Consider the following 23,780-nt stretch of genomic DNA (forward strand, 5'->3'; position numbering starts at 1 on the left):
AGTTACAGTGCTGATGGGGAAAAATGTTACTGTAATTTGCATCAAATATTTATGTGTTTACATTATAGGTTATATGTGTATGAAAATAAGTTGGAAAGATGAAGAGGCAAAATAATGTTTCGTCGTGAAATTGTTTTATGCTTTCATATTTGCCTAAGATATTTTGAGTAAATTTTATGAACCTTACCTACAAAGAGCTAGTACATGTTTAGATAATTACTTTCTTTTGCATTGAAAAGGGGGTATTAATTTGATTATAATGATTATCAAGATTTGGTAGTTTGGTACTAATATCTTTTATTTTTAAAATGGGGTACGGGGAGCATGGAGGGCAGACCAAAACAGGAGAATGGCCATTTAAAACAGTGAAGGACAAGTATTTTAAATATTTATGAAATCACTTCATAGTAGTCATTTAGGGCCAGATTCTCATCCGTTATCACTCTATGGGGACATTCTGACATTTATCCAGGATCCTGAGATTAAATTAGTAAAAGATACTCATATTTTGTATGAGTTTTGTAAAAACAAACTGCCATTTTCTTCTAAACTCTCTTTTGTAACTTTCAGTAATGACTGCAGCTTAAGGGGATATCTTTTAAGTCAATTGCTCCTTTTTATGTTGAATGGAAAATGCTGTCCTTTCGTCCAAACAACATATTTGGTTACTTTTGTTTTATATATAGGTATATAATTGTTATGAAATACATATTTACATATATTTTATACATTCATATGTTATATATAATATATATGATATGTATATATTATATATGTATGCATACATACTACATACATACATGTATTTCAAACAGCCAAATAAAGTCTTTCTTACAGTCAACTATATTTTATCCAACAATTTTGAAAAGCAAACCTCTTTACTTTTAGCTCAGGTCATGCCCAGAGTTTATACCTACCAACCCTCTACATGTGTTACAGGCAGGGCACAGGGAAGAGGAAGGAACTAGGTTTAAAGTTCATTTTGCCTGTCCAGTACTATTAACTTTGTAAATGCAACTGCTACTACCCGTTAGCACATTCTGAATATAGAAATAAAAACAGTGCGGGCAAAGAAGGAGCGCCTGTGAAGATTCTTGTAGAAAATGTGGTAATAGACAAATGTGAAATAAAGAGAATTGTTGTGCTTTCCTGAGCCACGAGAGAGCTATATATGTCCTGCAGCAAATTTATGGCTTTGAATATCCTGGAGAATTTATGTCTCTATGCAAATTCACTCAAAACTTTGAAGTCTTTTTTGCATTTGCTTGAACCTTACAGCTTCCATACAAATCTCAGCAGCAGGTACCTAGTAAGTTCATGGTCTGGATACTTAAATGCATATAGAAAAATGCATTTCTGTAAATGCAGATGAAATTAAATTTAGAAAGTTAGGAGTAAATAGAGTAATTTAAAAACAAATCATTGAAGGACATACACTTAGTGTACTTTAAGAGGTGGTATTATATCAGACTTCAAAGAAATCTTTAAGGATTTTTCAAAAATTAATTTCCTGCTTTCTGATTACCAATCTGTCTTTGTCATCATTTGAAACTAGAGACCATATTGTAAGCTTGGAAAAGATTTTAGGGCAAACATGTTGTACTCAGTCTAGCAGGATGGAACATAATCTAAAATCTACAAATAACTGTTGTCGTCTCAAAATTATGTGTGTAGGTTTTAGGTTGTATTATCAATATATGTGTCCTTTTCCTGAACTTCTGGTGCCTATGAAAAAGAAAGAATAAAATTACAACATATAGATGGAAAATGTTCAAAATAATTGAGTATTCAAAACAATCACAGTTTTTCATCTTAACCTGACATTTCTTAGGAAACAGTCAAAGCAAATGATTGCATTTTTATTGCCTATTCTAAAATGTAAATAGACTTGTATTAATTTAGTTGAAGAGTATAAGGATAATAAAATTGTAAGATGGTTTTAAAGGTCTTATTTTTTTCAATATTATTAGACAGATGGCAACATTATAGTAATACTTTGTCTAGGACAGTTGGAAAGTAATCTACTAAATTAACCAATTTTCCAAATATGTAAAGTTTATAACTTAAATGGCCAGTTTTTCTTTAATGGTAATTGGTTTCATGGAAGTAAGATATGGTATATAACATTCTGCCTTGCTGAGCAAAGTGGAAATCAGTTTAGGCCCTTCTTCATGGCATGAGAATCATTATTTCTACCATTATACTGACTTATAGCAAATGATAACACTGTTCCTCAACTGTGCCCCAACACTAAAGAGTGTTAGTTGCTCAGTCATGTCCGACTTTTTGCAACCCCACAGACTGTAGCCCACCAGGTTCCTCTGTCCATGGGATTCTCCAGGCAAGAATACTGGAGTGGGTTGCCATTCCCTTCTCCAGAGGATCTTCCCGACACAGGGATTGAACCTGCGTCTCCTGCATTGCAGGCACATTCTTTACCATCTGAGCTACAGGAAAGTCCAGTACTAAATAGTATTGCTATTATATACTTTTTATCATATAGCTTTATATGCTTTCTATATACTTTATGTGCCTTTTATATTTTACTCTTTCTTTTCTCCTATTAGTATTTATTATTTTAGTAATTAATAATTACTCCTTATCTGATAGTAATTAAAAATGAAGTGTATTCACTTTATTTTACATTAAATTCTATATACCTTAGACTTTGGTGGGCAAAGTGGGGAGAGGTAAACATCCCTCGATACTATTCCTATGTGCTGACCTTCTGACACGTGCAGGTATGTAGTATACTGAGCATAGAAACGTAGAATTTGTCTTCGTTTTTCTTACATTTAGGATTTTTAAAATCATGTTGGAACTCCGGATAAATGAGAAATTGATTTTTGTTCCTGCAGTGAGAATCTGTCATACTAAATCACCAACAGGGATTTGAAATTACTTTTTCTAATAGGGAAATGAGGAATTTCTAACAGGTATACCAAAGAAAACACACAGACCAGTTATCTTGGTGGTGCATATACCTATTCTTACCAGTTTCAGGAGTTGTGGTCTATTTCATTCTTAAATACTGGGACTTTGAGGTACACCACCTTCTACCACCATGCTAATTATTACTCAGGCAATCTCTCATCTCCATGTAAGCTTATGAATGCACATATTCATATAGAAATGCATTATTTAGTCATTTGTGTGTGTACATGCATGTACACATGTGTGTACACTTAATATTCCCCCCAATCATATATAAGAAAAGTAAGGCAACAGAGCCATCAATCCCTATTTCTTCCAAATTCACTAGTATAGTGTATATGTTAAGATACATACAGTGGTTAATATCATACCCGTTAATAGATGGTCTCTTACATTCTGAAGATTTTTGAAGAGCTGAAGAAATGTTGCTTCTCATTCTGTAAGAATTAGAATAGTCCAAAGTACTGGGGGAAAGTTCTATATCATGGTCTTCTTTTGCCCGCTAGCATTTAAAAATGCTGAGAACTACTTTAACAAGCCTGGGTAATTTTGTCTAATACAACAAAACATTGTAAATCTAGGGCAATTCATGAACAACTGAAAAACCAGGAAAATATTGCATATTGTTTTCTTGATAAGTAAGTGTTTTTATTATGTAGTTTTAAAGAGTGTGAGTTCATACTATATTGTGGAGTGTGAAAAGACTGAATAGCATGGTGTTTGGGAGTTTACCTTCAAGTTCCAACCCTGGCGTCACTTCTAAAGCATGGTCTTCTATTTACAATCCATGTGGCCCTGGACAGGGTACTTGAAAACCGTAAGCCTCATCTTCATTTGCAAAGTGGAGATAATTGCATCTATATCAAAGAGAATTTATGAAAACAAAATGGCATGATGCATGCCTGGCACAGAATATGAGCATTATAAGTGGTAACTATAGTAATAAATTAGTAATATGTTTCAACCCACAGGAGTTGGTTCCCTGGTCCTCATATGACAAGTCCAGTTTAAGTGTATAGTTACAACACTCTTGATAAGATTTCAATGGATGAGAAAAAGACATGTTTTCCAAAGAGAAAGCCACTGGGAGTTGGTGATGGACAGGGAGGCCTGGCGTGCTGTGATTCATGGGGTCGCAAAGAGTCAGACACGACTGAACGACTGAACTAACTAACTAACTAAGGAGTTTCTTAGCGGTCATACCTAGGAAGTACTGAGCAGTTGATACCTTATATTCATATGGGACAAGTAGAGGTGGCAGCCACCATAGTTATCAAATTCGAGATATATGTGGTTTCATAGTCCTACCAACTAGAAGTATATCCACAAAATCCTCACATATGTAGTAATATATGCTTTTTTTGAATTCTCTTGTTTTATATCCTTTGTTGCTTTAAAATTTTTCATTTTTAAGGTTTTGCTTTACTATATTTTTCTTTTCCATGTTGACTTTGTACAATTAAGGCATTAGTTTTTCATTTTCCACCCAAAGTTCCTGGTTTATCCATAGACTATGTGTTGCAGAAAGGGGGACCTCTTTCAGGGCCCAAAACTGGACTCTTGTCTAACATTCGGAAATGAATTGTCCGAGAAGACACATGTGCTGACAAAGCAAGAGATTTTATTGGGAAAGGGCGCCCAGGCAGAGAATGGTAGGGTAAGGGAACTCAGGAGAACAGCTCTGCCACGTGTCTTGCAGTCTCGGGTTTTATGGTGATGGGGTTAGTTTCCAGGTTGTCTTTAGCCAGTCATTCTGACTCTGAGTCCTTCCTGGTGGTACACGCCTTGCTCAGCCAAGATGGGTGCCAGAGAGGAGGATTCTGGGAGGTGGTCAGACATGTGGTGTCTCCTTTTGACCTTTCCTGAACTCTTCCGATTGGTGGAGGCTTATTAGTTCCGTGTTCCTTAGCAGAACTTCTTGTCATAAAGCAACTCATACAAATGATTACTATGGTGCCTGGCCAGGGTGGGCGGTTACAGTCAGTGTGCTTCCCCTAACATATGGACCTTTCAATTATAGAGGAAGCGTGGCTCATGTTCAGTGCCCAAGAAACGTTTGCTGATCCAATGCTGTTGTAGAACAGGATTCCAGTTCTGCCTCATGACTTAAAAGCACTAATTTGTTTAAATCATGAAAAAAATATTCATGGACTCATTGCTGTTTTAAACTTCCTCTGTATCAGAATGATGTCTAGAAATAATGCATCATTTGATTTAGTCACAAGGTTTTTCAAAAGAAATCTAGAAAATATATATCTTTTTGACTTAAAAATTATTTTAATAACAGCATAACTAAAAGTGCTCTGTGATGACTATATGTGAGTAGCAAGTGTTGGATAAATTGGTGGTGGGGGGTGGGGAATATCGTGATTCTGCTTTTGTGAAACTTGTTTGAATGATGAAGCTTTTCTCAATAGTGGGTTTCCAAGTTTTAAAAGATTGTATGAGTTTGGTGTGATTTATTTCTATTGTGAAATGATTTTAATTTATGCCAGGAGAACCTTCTCTGAGACTTGAAAATTCAGGTATTTAATCTTACTCTCTAAATTATTTTTACTAATTGCTGCTTCATGCAATGTCAGCTGCAGGTTGAATAACTATTTACTCTCTGCCTTCGATAGTAAAAAAAAAAATCTATATCTTGCCTAAGGTAGTGATCATTTTAAAGAATGTGTAAAGTGCTTTTTCTCCTTATTCTAATTTTTCAAATCTTCTTTATTTTTTTCCACAGTATCTTTGGTAGGATCCCAGTGCTTAGATGGGTATGGTCTTGAAGTTTGACCGTATTTATTATGATGTCCACTTTAGGGTACTTTACAAGGAAGTGTTTTTAAAAGATCTTTCACTTCAGTCTATTCCCATGATTCTCCTGAAGGAAAAGGATGTCATATCTCTCAAATATCTTTTGATCTATGCTGACTACTCTACTGTTTAGTCAGAAAATTTCTAAATGACTGAAGAGAAACTTCTTAAGTGCTCAGGAGAAAAAATGTTATCTTCCAGTACTGCAGTAATAATTCTAAATTCTTTCACATTTGTGTGGTCCTTTTTATCCCCCTAATGTGGGAAGTCTTGCCAGTCATCCAAGAAATCAGACTAAGTCTTAATAGAAGCATATAAAATAAATTTTTCATTGGTACTTTTGTCGTTGGGATAGGAAAAATAGGCTTACAATAGGCACTTGATCAGTTTTCAACAGTTTTAAAAGCCTTATCATGTTCCTGGTTGGGTCTCTCTGCTCTTGCTAACTGAAAATGCATCCTGAAAGTTAACTTTAGGGAACAACTTTGGCTTTCTGTCCTGACAGGTAGTATGGAAAGCTTCTTGGGGTTCTATAGAACCCCTTTAGTATTAGTAAGTGGAGTAGCCTTCCATTCCTTTGTCAGTAGGGCATGCATCAGTTTAGACATTGCAGTTTGCACACAGTGAAGCAGGACAATACTGACAGAGGCACCCACCTTTGATGGAGGCCAGGCTTTCATCATTTACTCCTTGGTTGTGGGGACTGTACTGCGTCAGAGCCTGTTCTTACTAGGTATGCCCTGCCCTTTATTTTGATAGAAGTGGAAACTGAGACCCGGAGGAGGTAATCCTCTTACCTAAAATTAGGCCACTTGTTAGTAGCTGATCCAGGATTAGGTTCCAAATTGATGACCATTCATTTACTGAACAGGCACTGGAATACATTTTCAGTTCAGGAAGAACCTTACAGGCAAGTATGTGAAACAGTCAGGTGAACTAGTAATTCTGATGCAGTGTAGTAAATACTGCTCAGTGCATCAACCAGGTGCTGTGCTGAGAATGTAGGGAGGTCACTAGACCCAGTGTGATGCTGGTCAGGGAATATTTTTCAGGGAAAGTCTGGCTCAGGTCTCCTGGGCCGATGACCTAGATCTCTGAAACCACAGTTTCCTTTGCTAAAACTACCCTGCAGGTTTTGGGAAAAGATTACAGAGGATAGGTGCAAAGTGTCTGGCCCATAATAAATATTCACCAAATGGTGACTGGCATTATTATAAAAAGGAATGAGGCAGTCTAAACTGCATTTTAGGAAAGACAGACACTGTTTAGAAAGGAACCCTTGAAATCAGTAAGGAATGTCCACAGGAGATGCAGTTCACTCTTTGGCACCTATGGCAGAAGAAGCTAGGGGATAAAGAACCTTGCCTTAGGAGGGGGATGACCCTGGTGTAAAGGGAACAGCAGGCAACAGATACTCAGACTTCTAGGATACTTTAAACTAATGTGTTCACAATCAATCATTCTTTCATGTTCTGGATGTCCACCAAAGCTGAGGAAATGGCGTTAAGTCACTAGAGAAGAAGTTTTTAACCAGGAAATCCATGGATAAATGGCATATGCACGTGTGCACTTGTTTCAGGGGCAAGCATTCATTTCTTTAATTAAATTCTCAAACTGCAAATCATCAAGCTACAAAATTGTCGAAATTCAAAACATATAAAATAACTCAGACCTTTAACTCAAGGTCACAGGTAACTCTGGCATAAGGAATTCACACATAATTGGGGAACCCTCCAATTGCTTCTCCAACAAAAATATTCATTAGACAAGAGTACTCCCAGCATTTTTGGCTTAAGCAGACACCTGGACAAGAGAAATGTATTTGGCTAACTTGCACTCCTTGAATTGGCAAGCCACCAGTAGCATTTTTCACATTGGTGGTACCCCATGGAAACACCTTGCGGGATTTTACCTTGTGAATTCATTGCCAAATCCCTATCTTCTTGGCAGCAGCTATGTTAATTTCTTGCCAAATGGGTTAAGGCAGAAATGGCCTAGTATTGTGAAAGAAGATATCCCCCCTTTTCAAAAAAGAAATGCATAAGCATTCTGAGACCATTTGGCATGATGTGGTCAAGGCATTGAAGTCTGATGCCAATTTCTTAAGATAATAATTATCTTATTTAGTAGCAACTTCAGCCAGTAGTCAGTGTTTGATTCATGTAACAGTGTAAGGGCAGTAGCAGTGTGAATGTTAGGGCAGAACAAAGATTACTCAAATTCATGGTGTAAAAAACTGAGGATGAAAAAGATTTTGATTTAAACTAACTCATTTAAAATTGTATCCTGATGGGCTTTCTGGTGGCTCAGATGGTAAAGGATCCACCTGCAATGTAGGAGACCCAGATTTGATCCCTGGATGGAAAGATACCCTAGAGGAGGGCATGGCAACCCACTCCAGGATTCTTGCCTGGAGAATCCCGTGGACAGAAGAGCCTGGTGGGCTATAGTCCATGGGATTGCAAACAGTCAGACACGACTCAGTGACTAACCACGCATGCAGTTAGGAACACATCTTGGGAACTAATGATATCCCACCAGAAAATACTACAGTATGATATTATCAGCCAAGCCCTCTTTTCTTAAGTATTGGAATAAAACCTGTACACCATCAGTTGAGCAACTGTCCTCTTCATCCTCTCTCTGGCCCTGTAGACAATCTAGTTGATGAAGTGTGACATTGTGAATAATCTTGGTTTTGCCAGCTAAGCTTTCCCACCTGCTATCACAGAGGAGCCGTACACCATTATTTTCATCAACCTGTTTGCACTGCTTCTCGTCTCATCATTTGAATTTGGTGAAGCAACCAGAGGAAACATCAAAATTGCTTTCCATTCTGCATAACAGTAAAGGAGAATAAGCTGCTTTTTCTGTGCAACTGAATCCTGACCCTGGTGGTTCCTGAGCTTTGGGCCCATTGCTGACTGAAGTGAACAGCCTTAGCTTATCAGAGTTGTTGGGAGAGAACTTTTTTTATGGCTTCTTAGCTTTTTGTGCTTGCTGGAAGAATTTGATGAGGATGTAAAGTAAATTATTTTCTTCTTTGATAAATCAGGAAGAAATGTCCTTCATGTCAGGTTACAATGCAAGCTAACATGCTCCTTTGATATATGTCACATCACCAAGGCAGAAGGGTCTTTGTTAATGACCTTTGCAGTTAAAGGTTACTCTCATTTTGATTAACTACAAAACTAGCAAGCAACCAATGCAAAGGATACACCCAGGCAAAACTGAGCAGAGGGGCTCTAGACACACCTCTTTGTTCCTAAGAGAGGACCATGTATAGCTCCTGGTCTAAGTAGCCTCCATGGAATTAAGGACCTGCCAGGTCAAATGAACCATCAGGCTAGGGAAGAAACAGCATCTTCCTGAAAATATGTCCCCATTTCAATATAAAGAAATTCTTGCCATGCCAGAATTACTTCCTTTTAAATGCATTTTTTCCCAGCATCAGTGATAGGGCAGGCTTGCCTTTAACTTACTATCTCCCACCCCCTCACCTTTTTTTCAGTTGTTTGATGAACTTGTGATTCACCCTAATGACCTTACATGTTTCATTTACTGGGTTTTGTCTGATTGGTAAAGGACAGGAATATTCATATGCAGTAGTTCCAGTTAGTGAAGTGAAGTGAAGTGAAAGTTCCTCAGTTGTGTCCAACTCTTTGCGACCCCATGTAGTCCATGGAATTCTCCAAGCCAGAATACCAGAGTCGGTAGCCATTCCCTTCTTCAGGGGATCTTCCTAAGACAGGGATCAAACCCAGGTCTCCTACATTGTAGGCAGATTCTTTACCAGCTGAGATATAAGGGAAGCCCAACAGTACTGGAATGGGTAGCCTGTCCCTTTTCCAGCGAATCTTACCAACTCAGTAATCAAATCGGGGTCTCCTGCATTGCAGGTGGATTCTTCACCAACTGAGCTGTCGGGGACGCCTCAGTTCCAGTCGGTAGGTGACTTCTTTTATGTAGATGTTTTCTTGATTTCATAGTCATTCTGCTTTTTCACCAAGAGCCAAGAGCACCAGTTAGGGTTGTCAGAAGAAAAGCAGGATGCTCAGTTAAATTTAAATTTCAGATGAGCAACAAATAATAGGTAAATTTATTTCTCAAATGTTATTTTTTTAAATCTAAAATTCAAATGTAACTCGGTGTCCTTTATTTTAATTTACTAAATCTTGCAACTCTAAAATGAATCTTCTCCAAATCAAAGAACTTGCTGTATAGAACTAAGAGATTGATGATGCTCTTAAGCCATATTTTCTGTGGCCATTTCCTTATAATACATAGCAAAACATTAGAAAATAGGGACAGACTGTCATAAGAAAAAAGGATTAAACATAAGATGAATATAAATGGGATAGTAAGAACTCAGTGATTTACCTAGAAAAGCTGTGAAATTTTTAGTCTGTTGAAAAAGGGAAACATGAACAAGGTTCTAACAAATACCCCAAATTTAGCTTCAGTCATTCTTCCTGAGGCATTAAAATGTACCTTTTTATCCAATATCTTACTTATTTTCACCCTTCAGCCTTCTGGTTTCTGACATTTTTTTCCAGAAATACATTAAATAAAATAATTGTACTTATAATCATAGAAAAATCTAGTGTAGTTTATCAGTATTTTTTGAGTAGAGATGGAAACATTCCTACTTTTCTACTACTTTTTCTTTAAATGTGTCCAGAGGCTTCTTACATCTAATACAAATATGAAATAAATAGTATGTGTTAATTAAGAATAACAGATAGCCAAGATTATAAGATGTTTATTAGAATTTTAAAGTTGAATTTGGCAATAGAAAGGGCACTTGAGTGTAGGGAAAAAGGAATCCCAAACCAAGAGGCTGGCCAAGTGATGAATTCATGGACTATATTAATAAATGAAAAAATTAGATAAATCAGTGTTGGATGAGGAGAGACTATTGGCTTTGAAATGCGGTGAGCTTATTGAAGCCTCCGAGTGAGGTTCTTTGTAGTGATACCGAATTGGGTGGCTCCTTGCCCATTGGCCCTGTAGTAAAATGGTCACAGGACTGACACCTGACCCAAAATGGGCTAAAGGTTGCTCATGCCTTAGAACATTAAGCTTACACTGTGAGACACAGAAGTTGCTAGACTTAAACCCGGTAACAGTAGTGCTGTAAGAAAAAAAAAAAAACACACACACACACACATCAAGGAATTTCTACAACCCTAATCTAGAAGCTGTCCTTATTCCTGCTGTTCCTCACTTTTGCATTTCAGCTGTAATCTTAGATTGCATCAACTAGTTCGGTATTTTTCCAACAGATGTCTTTGTGCTTAAGTTAGCTAGAATTGGCTTTTGGGTTGCTTGCAAGCAAAAAGAAATTGTATGACATTTTGAGGTCAATTTCATCTCATTTTAATTCTCATCTAATCAAATATGCCAGATATTTTGTTAAAAAGATAGAATGGTGAATGAGATGAACATGATTCTGCTTTATGGAGCTTTTAGTTTATCAGAGAAAATAGACACTGACAACATAATTAAACTTTGGAAATGGAAGAGTTTCATTCATTCATCATACAAATATTTATTGAGCCCCTATTGGATATAAAGCATTGTTCTAGATGCTTGGAATATTTGTAAAGGAAACAAATATTCCCACTTTTGTATCTTCCAGCAGGGGATGAAAAATAATAAACCTAAAAGTACATAAATAAATAATATAGATTTAGAAGGTGGTAAGTGCTATGGGAGAAGAAATTAAAAAGAAGATTGCAAGAAATCATGCATACATCAAAGGGCTTAGAGTCCAGAGAGAAAAGACAGGTTGGAGAAAGCGAATTATTATTAGAGCTGAAATACTGGCAACAAGGCTAAATGGTCCAAAAAGGTAAAGTTAACCAGAGTATGTTGTTAAAGACTTTATAAGCCATTTTGAGGATTTTGAACTTTGTCCTAACGCAATTCAAAGCCACTTAAGAGTTTTAAGCTATGGACATGATCACATTTGCATTTTAAATTTATCGTTCTGCCTCCAACCTGGAAAACCCATAGAAAGCTAACAGTAGTGGATGAGAGAGAATAATTAGGAGGCAGTTGTCCTAGTCCAAGTGAGAAATGGTGATACCACGAGACAAATTTTCAGCTTATCATATTTAGAGTAAATTAATGCCTGTCCAGGTTTATCTTCTGTTCTTCGAGCTTTGATGCTGTTTACCGATTTGAAATGTTGACCACTTTTTCACTGGCTTCGTACCTACCAAGTTTAATTATGTCTCATCTTTAGGAAAAAAATATAGACAAGTTAAGGAGCTATGCAGCCACAGGACAAGCGTTGATTCTGCTCACCTGCATCTATACCTAGCTACCTACATATGGTTGTCCTCAAATTCTGAGAGAAACAATAGGGTACAAGCAAACCAAGTATATACAACTCCTTTATTAACAGGCCTTCTCTTTAAATTCTTGTATTCTTTTCTTCCTAGTGAGATAGTATAGATGATGTAGGCGAAAACCACATGCTCCTTTTACCATTCCACTATTAGGTCTTGATCAAGGTTTATCTGCTGCTAAGCAATAGGTCATTTGGCTCTCATAATTTGTTATAACATCTTGTTATACTCACATAATATTTTTTAAAGGCCGTGAAACTAGACAGGTGTTATGCTTGGTTGCTGCACAAGCAGTTTTAGCACTTAACCAGTTTCATTGGTATAAGTTAAAGTTATAAAGTGTAAGTCTCTCAGCCGTGTCCAACTCTTCGTGACCCCATGGACTGTACCCCACTAAACTCCTCTGTCCAGGAAGTTCACCAAGCAAGAATACTGGAGTGGGTTGCCATGACCTTCTCCAAGGGATCTTCCTGACTCAGGGATCGAACCCTGAAACACATATTAATCAAGGGTATCACCATTTCTAACTTGGACTAGGACAGCCACCTCCTAATTAATTCTCTCCCATCCACTACTGTTTGATTTCAATGGGTCTCCTGCATTTGCAGGCAGATTCTTTATCATCTGAGCCACCAGGGAAGCCCAAAGTTAGTTATACCCACCTGTAATTATTTGAATGTTTAATTTTCAGCATAGATACTAATCCCACCCTAAGCAGTAGGTTCCTTTTTTCCTTTGACCTGGGAAGAGCGTAGGCTCTTTTAGTCCCAAAGACGTAGACAGAAATGATGTTGCAGTCAGCCTTCAACTCCACTGCTTCAGGTCTTGCCAGTACCAATGTAACAACAATGGGGAAAGAGATTTTTGAATTCCCTTAGCATCCCTCCAAAAATTTCCCCTTTCATGCTTGAGGAAGTGAGAAAGGAAGAAAAGAGTGCCAAGTACTACGTTTTGCCACGCTGGAATGTAGTTTCCTTTGGGCCAATTGGGTGTCCGTGATTCTCAAGGAATCTGCCTTTCTTAAGGAAGTTGGGGGAGATCAGATGGTTCAGTTCAGTTCAGGTCAGTCGCTCAGTCGTGTCCAACCCCATGAATCACAGCACGCCAGGCCTCCCTGTCCATCACCAACTCCCGGAGTTCACTCAAACTCATGTCCATCGAGTCGGTGATGCCATCCAGCTATCTCATTCTCTGTCGTCCGCGTCTCCTCCCACCCCCAATCCCTCCCAGCAACAGAGTCTTTTCCAATGAGTCAACTCGTCGCATGAGGTGGCCAAAGTATTGCAGTTTCAGCTTTAGCATCAGTCCTTCCAATGAACACCCAGGATTGATCTCCTTTAGAATGGACTGGTTGGATCTCCTTGCAGTACAAGGGACTCTCAAGAGTCTTCTCCAGCACCACAGTTCAAAAGCATCAATTCTTTGGCGATCAGCTTTCTTCACAGTCCAACTCTCACATCCGTACATGACCACGGGAAGAACCATAGCCTTGACTAGACGGACCTTGGTTGGCAAAGTAATGTCGCTGCTTTTTAATATGCTATCTAGGTTGGTCATAACTTTCCTTCCAAGGAGTAAGCGTCTTGTAATTTCACGGCTGCAATCAGCATCTTCAGTGATTTTGGAGCCCAAAAAAATAAAGTCTGACACTGTTTCCACTGTTTCCCCATCTATTTCCCATGAAGTGATGGGACCAGATGCCATGATCTTCGTTTTCTGAATGTTGAGCTTCAAGCCAACCTTTTCACTCTCCTCTTTCACTTTCATCAAGAGGCCTTTGAGTTCCTCTTCACTTTCTGCCATAAGGGTGGTGTCATCTGCATATCTGAGGTTATTGATATTTCTCCCGGCAATCTTGATTCCAGCTTGTGCTTCTTCCAGCCCAGTGTTCCTCATGATGTACTCTGCATAGAAGTTAAATAAACAGGGTGACAATATACAACCTTGACGTACTCCTTTTCCTATTTGGAACCAGTCTGTTGTTCCATGTCCAGTTCTAACTGTTGCTTCCAGACCTGCATCCAGGTTTCTCAAGAGGCAGGTCAGGTAGTCTGGTATTCCCATCTCTTTCAGAATGTTCCACAGTTTATTGTGATCCACACAGTCAAAGGCTTTGGCATAGTCAATGAAGCAGAAATAGATGTTTTTCTGGAACTTTCTTGCTTTCTCCATGATCCAGCGGATGTTGGCAATTTGATCTCTGGTTCCTCTGCCTTTTCTAAAACCTGCTTGAACATGTGGAAGTTCACGGTTCACATATTGCTGAAGCCTGGCTTGGAGAATTTTGAGCATGCCTTTACTAGCGTGTGAGATGAGTGCAACTGTGTGGTAGTTTGAGCATTCTTTGGCATTGCCTTTCTTTGGTATTGGAATGAAGACTGCCCTTTTCCAGTCCTGTGGCCACTGCTGAGTTTTCCAAATTTGCTGGCATATTGAGTGCAAAGTGGCGCTTAAGGACATGGTTTTTAGCTGTTACCATTGCAATATCTTATTTAAAAATGCACTTTTTAAACATGGTTTCCATCTTGTATTACTTTGTGTCTTGGTGTCTCTCCCTCATGAATTACTTTGCATCTTGTTTGAAGTGAACAATTTTCAAATTTATATCCTGTCCTACTTTTATTTCAGGAACTTTACTTAAAATATCTTTTTCCCCCTCCACCCTGCTCGGATATGTATGGTCATTTTATGCATTTCTTACTCTTTAAGATGGAGAAAATAATAAGCCAATCTGAATAGTGGTAAAAGAAGAGTCAGAGTAGAGATTTTATACTCAAAAGAGTGGACAGTGCGGTATCTTATTGCTATTAGTTATCTATTGTTAATATAAGTCATGAAAAGACACACATTAGTAAAACAAGGCAATAGAACGTGAATTTGGAGGTATTCTCAATTCCATGCATCCCAGCATAGTAAATGCTTGCTTCTTGGGAGGAGGTAACACATTGTGCTCCTTTTTGTATCCCCTGGAAGAAGCACAAGCTGGAATCAAGATTGCTGGGAGAAATATCAATAACCTCAGATATGCAGATGACACTACCCTTATGGCAGAAAGTGAAGAGGAACTCAAAAGCCTCTTGATGAAAGTGAAAGAGGAGAGTGAAAAGGTTGGCTTGAAGCTCAACATTCAGAAAACAAAGATCATGGCATCTGGTCCCATCACTTCATGGGAAATAGATGGAAAAACAGTGGAAACAGTGTCAGACTTTATTTTTTGGGGCTCCAAAATCACTGCAGATGCTGATTTCTGCCATGAAATTAAAAGACGCTTGCTCCTTGGAAGGAAAGTTATGACCAACCTTGATAGTATATTAAAAAGCAGAGACATTACTTTGCCAACCAAGGTCCGTCTAGTCAAGGCAATGGTTTTTCCCGTGGTCATGTATGGATGTGAGAGTTGGACTGTGAAGAAAGCTGATCGCCGAAGAATTGATGCTTTTGAACTGTGGTGTTGGAGAAGACTCTTGAGAGTCCCTTGTACTGCAAGGAGATCCAACCAGTCCATTCTAAAGGAGATCAATCCTCGATGTTCATTGGAGGGACTGATGCTAAAGCTGAAACTGCAATACCTTGGCCACCTCATGCGACGAGTTGACTCACTGGAAAAGACTCTGATGCTGGGAAAGGTTGGGGGCGGGAGGAGAAGGGGACGACGGAGAATGAGATTGGCTGGATGCCATCACCGACTCTGTGGACATGAGTTTGAGTGTACTCCGGGAGTTGGTGATGGACAGGGAGGCCTGGCGTGCTGTGATTCATGGGGTCGTGGAGAGTCGGACACGACTGAGCGACTGAACTGAACTGAACTGAACTACTCCACCGAAGGAGTCAAGCATATGCCTACTGGTTACTAAACACAGGAATAGATGAGTAGAGGAAATGGAAATTAATGATACTTAAGAGACATCTAAAACTGTCCTTAACTTTACTGGAAGTCACACCAGTGATGGATGCAGAAGATTTTGATTAGGAATTGAGTGCTGGATTATATAACTCTCTGGGGCTGGTGTGTGGCCACACTCAAGGAAGGAAAAGTCCAAGGAAGGAGCTACTGGAGAACAGACTAGAAATTAGGCAAATGGCCCTCAATTTGAGTATGTGTCAGAATCACCTGGAGGGCTTCAGAGAGCAGTGTCCTAGGCCCTAAACTCTCCAAGAGAGTTTCTGATTCAGTAGATCCGGAATGAGGCTTTAGAGTTTGCATTTGTTAGAGTTTGCATTTCTAAGATTTCCCCCTTAGGTGGTTCTGATGCTGCTAATCCAAATAGAATTTGAAAAGCTGGACCAGCTCAGGAGATCTGGTCAGGCTGTGCACTGTGTTATTTGCATAGAGAAGGGGGGTAATTACAGTGATTTCTGAAGCCAGTACCTAGATAATGTAACAAAGAACTCAAATGGGAGTTAAAAATCAGCTGACATAAATAAGATGGAAAATAGAATGAATGGAATCAACCTAGTAATACCTTCAGCTTAGTTAATTTAATTTAGCAATGTTAGGTCATCCACCTATATCTGTGCTAATACATAGATAAGTTATTCCTGAAATATTTTTACATGGCAGAAAGTTTATGCCCTTGTGCATATGTCAAGGTAAATGATGGAGATGGAGAGAGGGCAGCTCAAGGAGAGGAGACACGTCATTCAGCCTAGAGAAAGAATTTAGGAGAAACCACCTCCACTTCCCGCTCTTCACTCTTCCCACCCAATTAGTGCTATATCCCTGGTAAATATCCTTAGGAGGTTTCTGAAACTGTGGCAACAGCTTCAACAACCAGGTATCATGTGGAAGCCTTTCACTTTATTGTAATAGTTAAGTGGAAACTACCTAAAATTTAGACCTGATTGCATATGCTTCGTTGTGCTCAGCTAATTGGGTTTCTTGCATTTTAAAACAGGAGTATGAAGTTTTTGCATACTTATCCATGTTCCTTCCAGTAATCATTTAGGACTTTGGGGAACATTAACGTTGATCTTTGTTACAGAATTTTATGTACTTAAGTGGATTTTCTCAACTTGCCAACAAAAAGGAATAGAGGTAGTACATTAAAATGAAATATGTCTAAAAAATTGTTACATTTTGGTAAGCAAATGGTCAGATGCTCCTATTTAATCTAATTTCATTTCTGAAATATATTTTAAAAAACTGCTTAGTGATCCTTTCAAGGGAAAACTCAGCTCATGTATAAAAAGCCATATAAAAATGACTCCAGAGACCTTGGCTGCACATCCAGCGGTCAAATATTTCAATGCTCCGCTGCTCCCGTTCCTGTTACAGGTACATGTGACAGCACTGCAGCAATGAGTGGAATTTTAAAGAGGAAGTTTGAAGAAGTTGACGGCTCCTCGCCCTGCTCCTCTGTGCGGGAATCGGATGATGAAGTTTCCAGCAGTGAAAGTGCTGACAGTGGGGACAGTGTCAATCCATCCACTTCTAATCATTTTCCCCGTGAGTACAGAAACCATGACTGAAACTGATTGCTTGGTTTGACAGTGAAAATAATTGTATCGTTCTGGTGATTTTTTAACTGTTATTACTAGTTTTGTTTTTACAATTGAACTAAAAGCAAGACACGATTAAGGGAAAATGAAAGATTTTTGAGGCATCAATGGATTCCTTTGTTTAGTAGATTATTTGATAGTGTCAACCAACAGATTCAATGAAAAATGACTTTTTATTATTATTACTTTTCAAAGGAAATGCCCTACTCTGGCAGTAGATGGGGAAAGACATGTCCAGGCACAAGAAATATATCCTTGTCACAGCTGAAATGATACCCTAGGAGAAAAAAAAAAAATGGGGAGGATGTATTTGGGAGTGGAAGGTCTGGGTTCACTGAGAAAGAGCATAGCCAACCATGATTTAAGAGATTAAAAAGCAGCAAAACTCTCCCAAATGTGCAAATGAGTGCTATTTATACCTCTTTCTATTCATCCCTTTATTCTCGTATCCTTAAGAATAATATTTAAAGCCCACAAAATAAAAAAGGTGTATCCTTTCTCTTTTTCTACTGCACTGTAGCATCACACCTTCCCGTCAGGCAAGGTACTGTGAGGTTTGAAGGACTGACAAGAGAATTTCGTAAGGTAATACAATCTACAGGCTAAATGAAACTGACTAGCTAAATAAACTAGCTAAATAATCTTGAGTTTATGTTTCCAATAGGAAGCTTTTAATATATCGTGATATGATGATAGATAACTAATTTTAGTTTTTTATTTTTCAGTTAAGTAGCTGATTTTATTACTATGTCATTACATAATGTAGAATTTATTTTGGTAATATGATTATCGAGAAAACCAAGAGAATTAATCATATTTTTAAGAGTTAATAAGGAGCTCAATAAAACTATTGAACATGAAACACATATACTAAAATCAACAGTATTCCTTTCAGTTCAGTTCAGTTCAGTCGCTCAGTCGTGTCCGACTCTTTGCGACCCCATGAATCACAGCACGCCAGGCCTCCCTGTCCATCACCAACTCCCGGAGTTCACTCAAACTCATGTCCATAGAGTCAGTGATGCCATCCAGCCATCTCATTCTCTGTCGTCCCCATCTCCTCCCACCCCCAATCCCTCCCAGCATCAGACTCTTTTCCAGTGAGTCAACTCGTTGCATGAGGTGGCCAAAGTATTGGAGTTGTCTTAAGCAAGCAAAATTCATAGAAAATAGAATGAGAGGACATCTACAATTATTATAACAAAAATGTCATCAAATATTCAGGGACAAAGTAATTGTATGATGTAGGCTGATCTTCAGATATATTTACAAATGTCATGATAGTGTGAAATGAGCTTGTGTTTTGAGTTTAAAGATGTATGTTACCTGTTTGGCCTTAATATTAACACTGATAATAACAACAACATCATCTAAGATGGTTTTGTGAAGATCAAAGAGCAAGTGAGATAATACACATGAAAGAACTTTGTAAAATGTCAAGTACTGAGCACATGTTATATTAAAATTTATTCTCATAGCTCACATTTATTGGGTACATGCTGTGATCCAATAGTTTTATATACATTATTCCTACCCTTTACAGCCATCCTGGAAGAACCACTACCTTCAATTCAAAGAGGAAATAACTGAGGCTCAAAGAGGCTAATCTTGCCCAAGATCACATAGGATTTAAGACTAGATACACACATATATGTGTGTATATATATACATATATATATCTCCATATATTTATGTGTCCCATCCCATAGTCTTCACCTTTTCTATTATCTTATTCTGCCCTTTAATTATATAATATTGGACATATCTTTATAATGTGATTTATTGTGAGTTAGAAAAGTAATTGAATTAATGAAGAGACAGGCTATGCTTCTGGATATAAAGGTAAATCTATTAAACCTTTCCACATTAATTTGTAGATATAAAAGTATAATCTTTATGAAACCCTCAACTAGACTTTCTTAGAGGTGATGGAATGATAAAAATCTATTTGGAAAAATAAGCTAATGAGAATAAAGGGATATTTTTAAAAAGAAGCCATAAATCTTGAAAAGCTACTCCAGATATCAAATAATCATAGAAAATTATATAGTTTAACATTTTTGGTACTGTAGTAGATCTAGGAAAATAGAGAAAAACCTCAACATAGTATAGATAAGAATTATATATTATATATACATATGTTATATGAATAGAGCATTATAAAACAATGTGAGAGGGAGGAAGTATTTAATAAATGATTTTGGTATTAGAGTTTGAAATAGAAAAATTCAGAAACACATCTCACAACATATACCAAAATACATATCAGATGGAGTAAGTAGACAAAGATTTTTAAAATTCATATCATGGGGGAAATTGCATATTTGCTAGACGTTTGGTAGGATTGTTATCTGAGCTTTGAAGTAGCATAAAAAAATCACATTGCAAAATACTTAAAATATTTAATAATAGAAAAGTGATAAACATACCTGATCCCCCCAAAAGCCTAAAGTAAAATAATCTATATTGGAAAGAAATTTGCAGTTAGTATGGCAAAGAATTATTGTCTAATGGCATACAAAAATACACATGTAAATTTTTTATACAAATAAAGATACATACCTTCAAAGATAATCAACATGATAGCAAATGTGATTAGCAAATATTTTGAAGCATTACAGTAGTAATAACAACACAGAGTAATGTAATACCAGTGAGACTTTATTGTATGCAATTGTGGAAATTTCATCTCCATGAAATTAGTGTTCCTCTCTCCAATAAAAAATACTAGTACAGTACTTAAGTGCTGGTGACGGTCATGGTACAAATTGTATGTACATCCATATTGCTATTGATGGCGATGAAATTTATAAAGCACTTTGGAAATATAAGAGCCTTAATGATATTCATCTCTATAAATCTATGCTTCAGATAATTTATCTAAAGGGGAAAACATCAAAAACATAGGGAAAGTGCATAATTGAAAATGTTGATGGTTGAGGACAATGCCAAAAAATGGGGTTTGGGGCAGGGAAGAGGAAGGTTGTGTGTCTAAGAGTGGGGAAATGATTCATTAAGTTTATGGTAGCTGATACAGTTAATGTATTTTCATGATAGTTATGAAGACATGGGGCTTCCCAGGTGGTGCTAATGGTAAAGAATCTGCCTGCATGTAGGAGATGCAGTTTCTATCCCTGGGTCAGGAAGATCCCCTGAAGGAGGGCACAGGCAACCCACTCCAGTATTCTTGCCTGGAGAATCTGACGGGCAGAGGAGCCTGGATGGCTAGAGTCCATAGGGTCTCAAAAAATTGGACATGACTGAAGCGACTTAGCACAGCACAGCATGAAGACATGAGGTAGTGTTAAGAAAAGGAGAACACACAATTTTACCTACGCTGTCAGGGAATGTCTTTGTATCATAAGTTACTCTAAAAACTGAAAGCGATTTGGTTTTTTGAAGTATTAGAATGATAGATTAATTTCATATTTGTTATTTTTTATTTAAGTTAATATTTATATATCTCACAAAAAGTGTTTTAAATTTAAACTAAAATAACTGTAGTTTAGATTGTGTTTATGTAAGCAAATGGCATGATCAGCTAAATCATGCAATGCTTCAGTTAGCTAGTAAAGACTTTTTATGAGTTATGTCCAACAGATGTTATTTTTCCTGTTGAATAAAATAGACATATTTTGTGATGCCCAAGAAGTTACTGAAATTTTCAACTCATCATTTATTGTCAGTGGTAGTTGGCAATGGTTAGTTTTCAAACTTGATAATTTAACTTTGTATTAAATGAAATCTGGCAGAGATTTTTCATGATTTTTAAAGACAATTAAATGATTGATTTAATAAAAAGTGCCCTTTTGATTTAATAGTCTGTTTAGTTCACCATACTGACATTATGGGGAAGGAGAAAAAGTGGGAGAAAAAAGGCAAAACATCAAAAAACAAAAATTCTCCCTAGAATATTAATATTTGCTGTATAAAAGATCTGAACATGTTAACCCATGTGAGAGTAGTTGAAAAGATTTCTTGTTTCTTAAAATGTATTTCAAATCATTTGCTAGCCCCAAATAGAGGCACAAATTTTTGTAAAATGTTTGATTTATTTTTTCAGCTAGATTAAAGTATGTACTGATCTGAAGTCATTTTTAGAAATATGTATTATTATTGATGAATCTTATTTCTTTAATATATTTTTCTACTTTCAAAATAAAAATAATTACCGTAAAGAAGGATTTTTGATTACTATCAAATTTGTGTGGGATTAGGAAACCAAATTTAGCTTCACACAGATCTTTTAAGATATGGTTATTTAAATCTCACTCATTGTGAGCTTGTCTTTCAAATTTAAAATGTCAGGTACACCCAGTGCTTTTATAAGCACTAATGTATTGTGTGACATAACATTTTGTTATCATTACAAATATAGGAATTGAAACAAATCATGTGGTATGAGTCAGCATCTATGGTAGAAGAAAATTCCATGCTATTCTATGCTTTCTGTAAGCGTATTCAGTTTGTAGCACATCACATTATGATAAAAGCTTCAAAATGTAAATCAGTAAAGACATTATGCCTTTTTCCTTGGACTTTCGAGTTTTGCTAGGCAACTAGCGTACTCGCCAGCTATCAACCAAGGTCATATCTTGTACTTCCCTTGAGATAGAAGCAGCTGGATTCTGTATTGCTGTGGAACGCTTTGTTTCATCAAATCCCTGTGGCTCTATAGTGAATCAGCCTGTACTTGAGCTCTGTCACAAGGAGAGCTACAGAGAAGCCGGTATGATCTTTTTCCTACCCTCTCAAGGTTCTTGGCACTTCACACAAGTAATGAAAAGCTGTTCAATGAAGCATCCTCCCCCAAGGAACACATATTTTTCCTGAAGCATAGTGTTTCTACAAATAAACAAATAGTATTTAGGAAGTGGAAATATCAAAAGGCAAAATGATAGGTATTCTAAATTACATGTGAAATCTGGTAGTAGATATCTTATATAGGATAAGAGTTTCTAATGGACACTTCCACATTCTTGAGTTCACTGGGTAGCCTAAAATCATTGTTTGATTAGGAGCCATTATTGTGCCCATTTTATACAAGTAGAAGTTAACATTCAGAGATATATTATTAGTGTATCCAATGGCTGAGATTATAATCTGTGTTTTTCTCCCGCCTTCCCTCCCTCCTTTCTTTCTTCCCTCGGTTTTCTCTCTGAAGACATAGGGCATGAATATGCTACCACGTGCACCCAAGTTACAGTTTTCCTCCAGTGTCATTTCCCTCCCACTGACTGCGCATTTTATAGTGGGATTAGAGATAAAAAAATCAATGGAAATCAGATCTTGACGTGAAACTTTGTGGTGGAAGTATGACCAAAACGTATCTATTCTCTTTACCTAAAAGTTAAAATGCATTGAACATTTAGATTCAGTTTTGACAAATATCGTGTATCTTATGTTCAGTCTCTGTGGTAGGTGCTTTTAGACATGTCAAAATGATAGACTACATGCGGTAAATACAGCTCAGATTACAGCAACAGGTCATGTCTACTCAGCATTGTGATAATAACTTGAGAATTTATTATAGCAAAAGCGAACATAGCAATCAATCCCTAAATCAATGATTTTTCAAACAATGGAGGCGTGCTAAGGCAGAAAGTGAGCGTCGAAGTTTTAGGGAAGTCTTTGAGCAGGAGTTAGCAAGGAAATGGTAACCCACTCCAGTATTCTTGCCTGGAGAATCCCATGGACGGAGGAGCCTGGTAGGCTACAGTCCATGGGTCACAAAGAGTCGGACATGACTGAGCGACTGAACGGAACAGAACCCTCAAAAGCTTCCTTCTACCTTGTGATAATATGGTTCTAAGAACAAGGATCAAAATTGGTCTTAAGTTAGAGCAGAAACCAAGTAGGAAAAGATAAGCAACATAGGTCAAGGAACCTCTGATAAGCTGTTAAATTAAGACCGTCCCAGACCCTGACTGCCTTCATCTCCTTGTGCTAGAAAAGAACCAATTAGCCTGGCATTGTGAGATCCAGTCTGGAAGCAGTTGCAGATTTACATAGTAGGTCATATCCCTATCTGGACACTGGCCATGGACCAGTCAAGTCATTAATTGTTTAGTTTAGTGGAAATATAGGATTTAAGTAGTTTGAGTGAAGGAAATAGATATGAATTAGTGGTCCATTTGGAAAATATTTAATACTCACTTTGTATTATAAAAGCCATTGACTGATATACAG

The 23,780-nt window shown here is 37.4% G+C and overlaps 1 protein-coding gene across 2 annotated transcripts in view; it reads left to right on the forward strand.

Annotated features, from left to right (window-relative positions):
• The window catches only part of CSRNP3 (cysteine and serine rich nuclear protein 3), a 98,784-nt gene that overhangs the window by 2,935 nt on the left and 72,069 nt on the right, over positions 1-23,780 (forward strand). For both annotated transcript variants that reach the window (XM_055398243.2, XM_055398244.2), the window contains exon 2: positions 17,368-17,538. In XM_055398243.2, the coding sequence (XP_055254218.1) occupies positions 17,391-17,538 (148 nt within the window). In that variant the 5' untranslated portion in view covers positions 17,368-17,390. The remainder of the gene's footprint in view (positions 1-17,367; positions 17,539-23,780) is intronic.

The sequence above is a fragment of the Moschus berezovskii genome, chromosome 2 (genome assembly GCF_049115385.1).
Source record: "Moschus berezovskii isolate FMDL1 chromosome 2, NW_MosBer_1.0, whole genome shotgun sequence".
Classification (NCBI taxonomy): Eukaryota; Metazoa; Chordata; class Mammalia; order Artiodactyla; family Moschidae; genus Moschus; species Moschus berezovskii.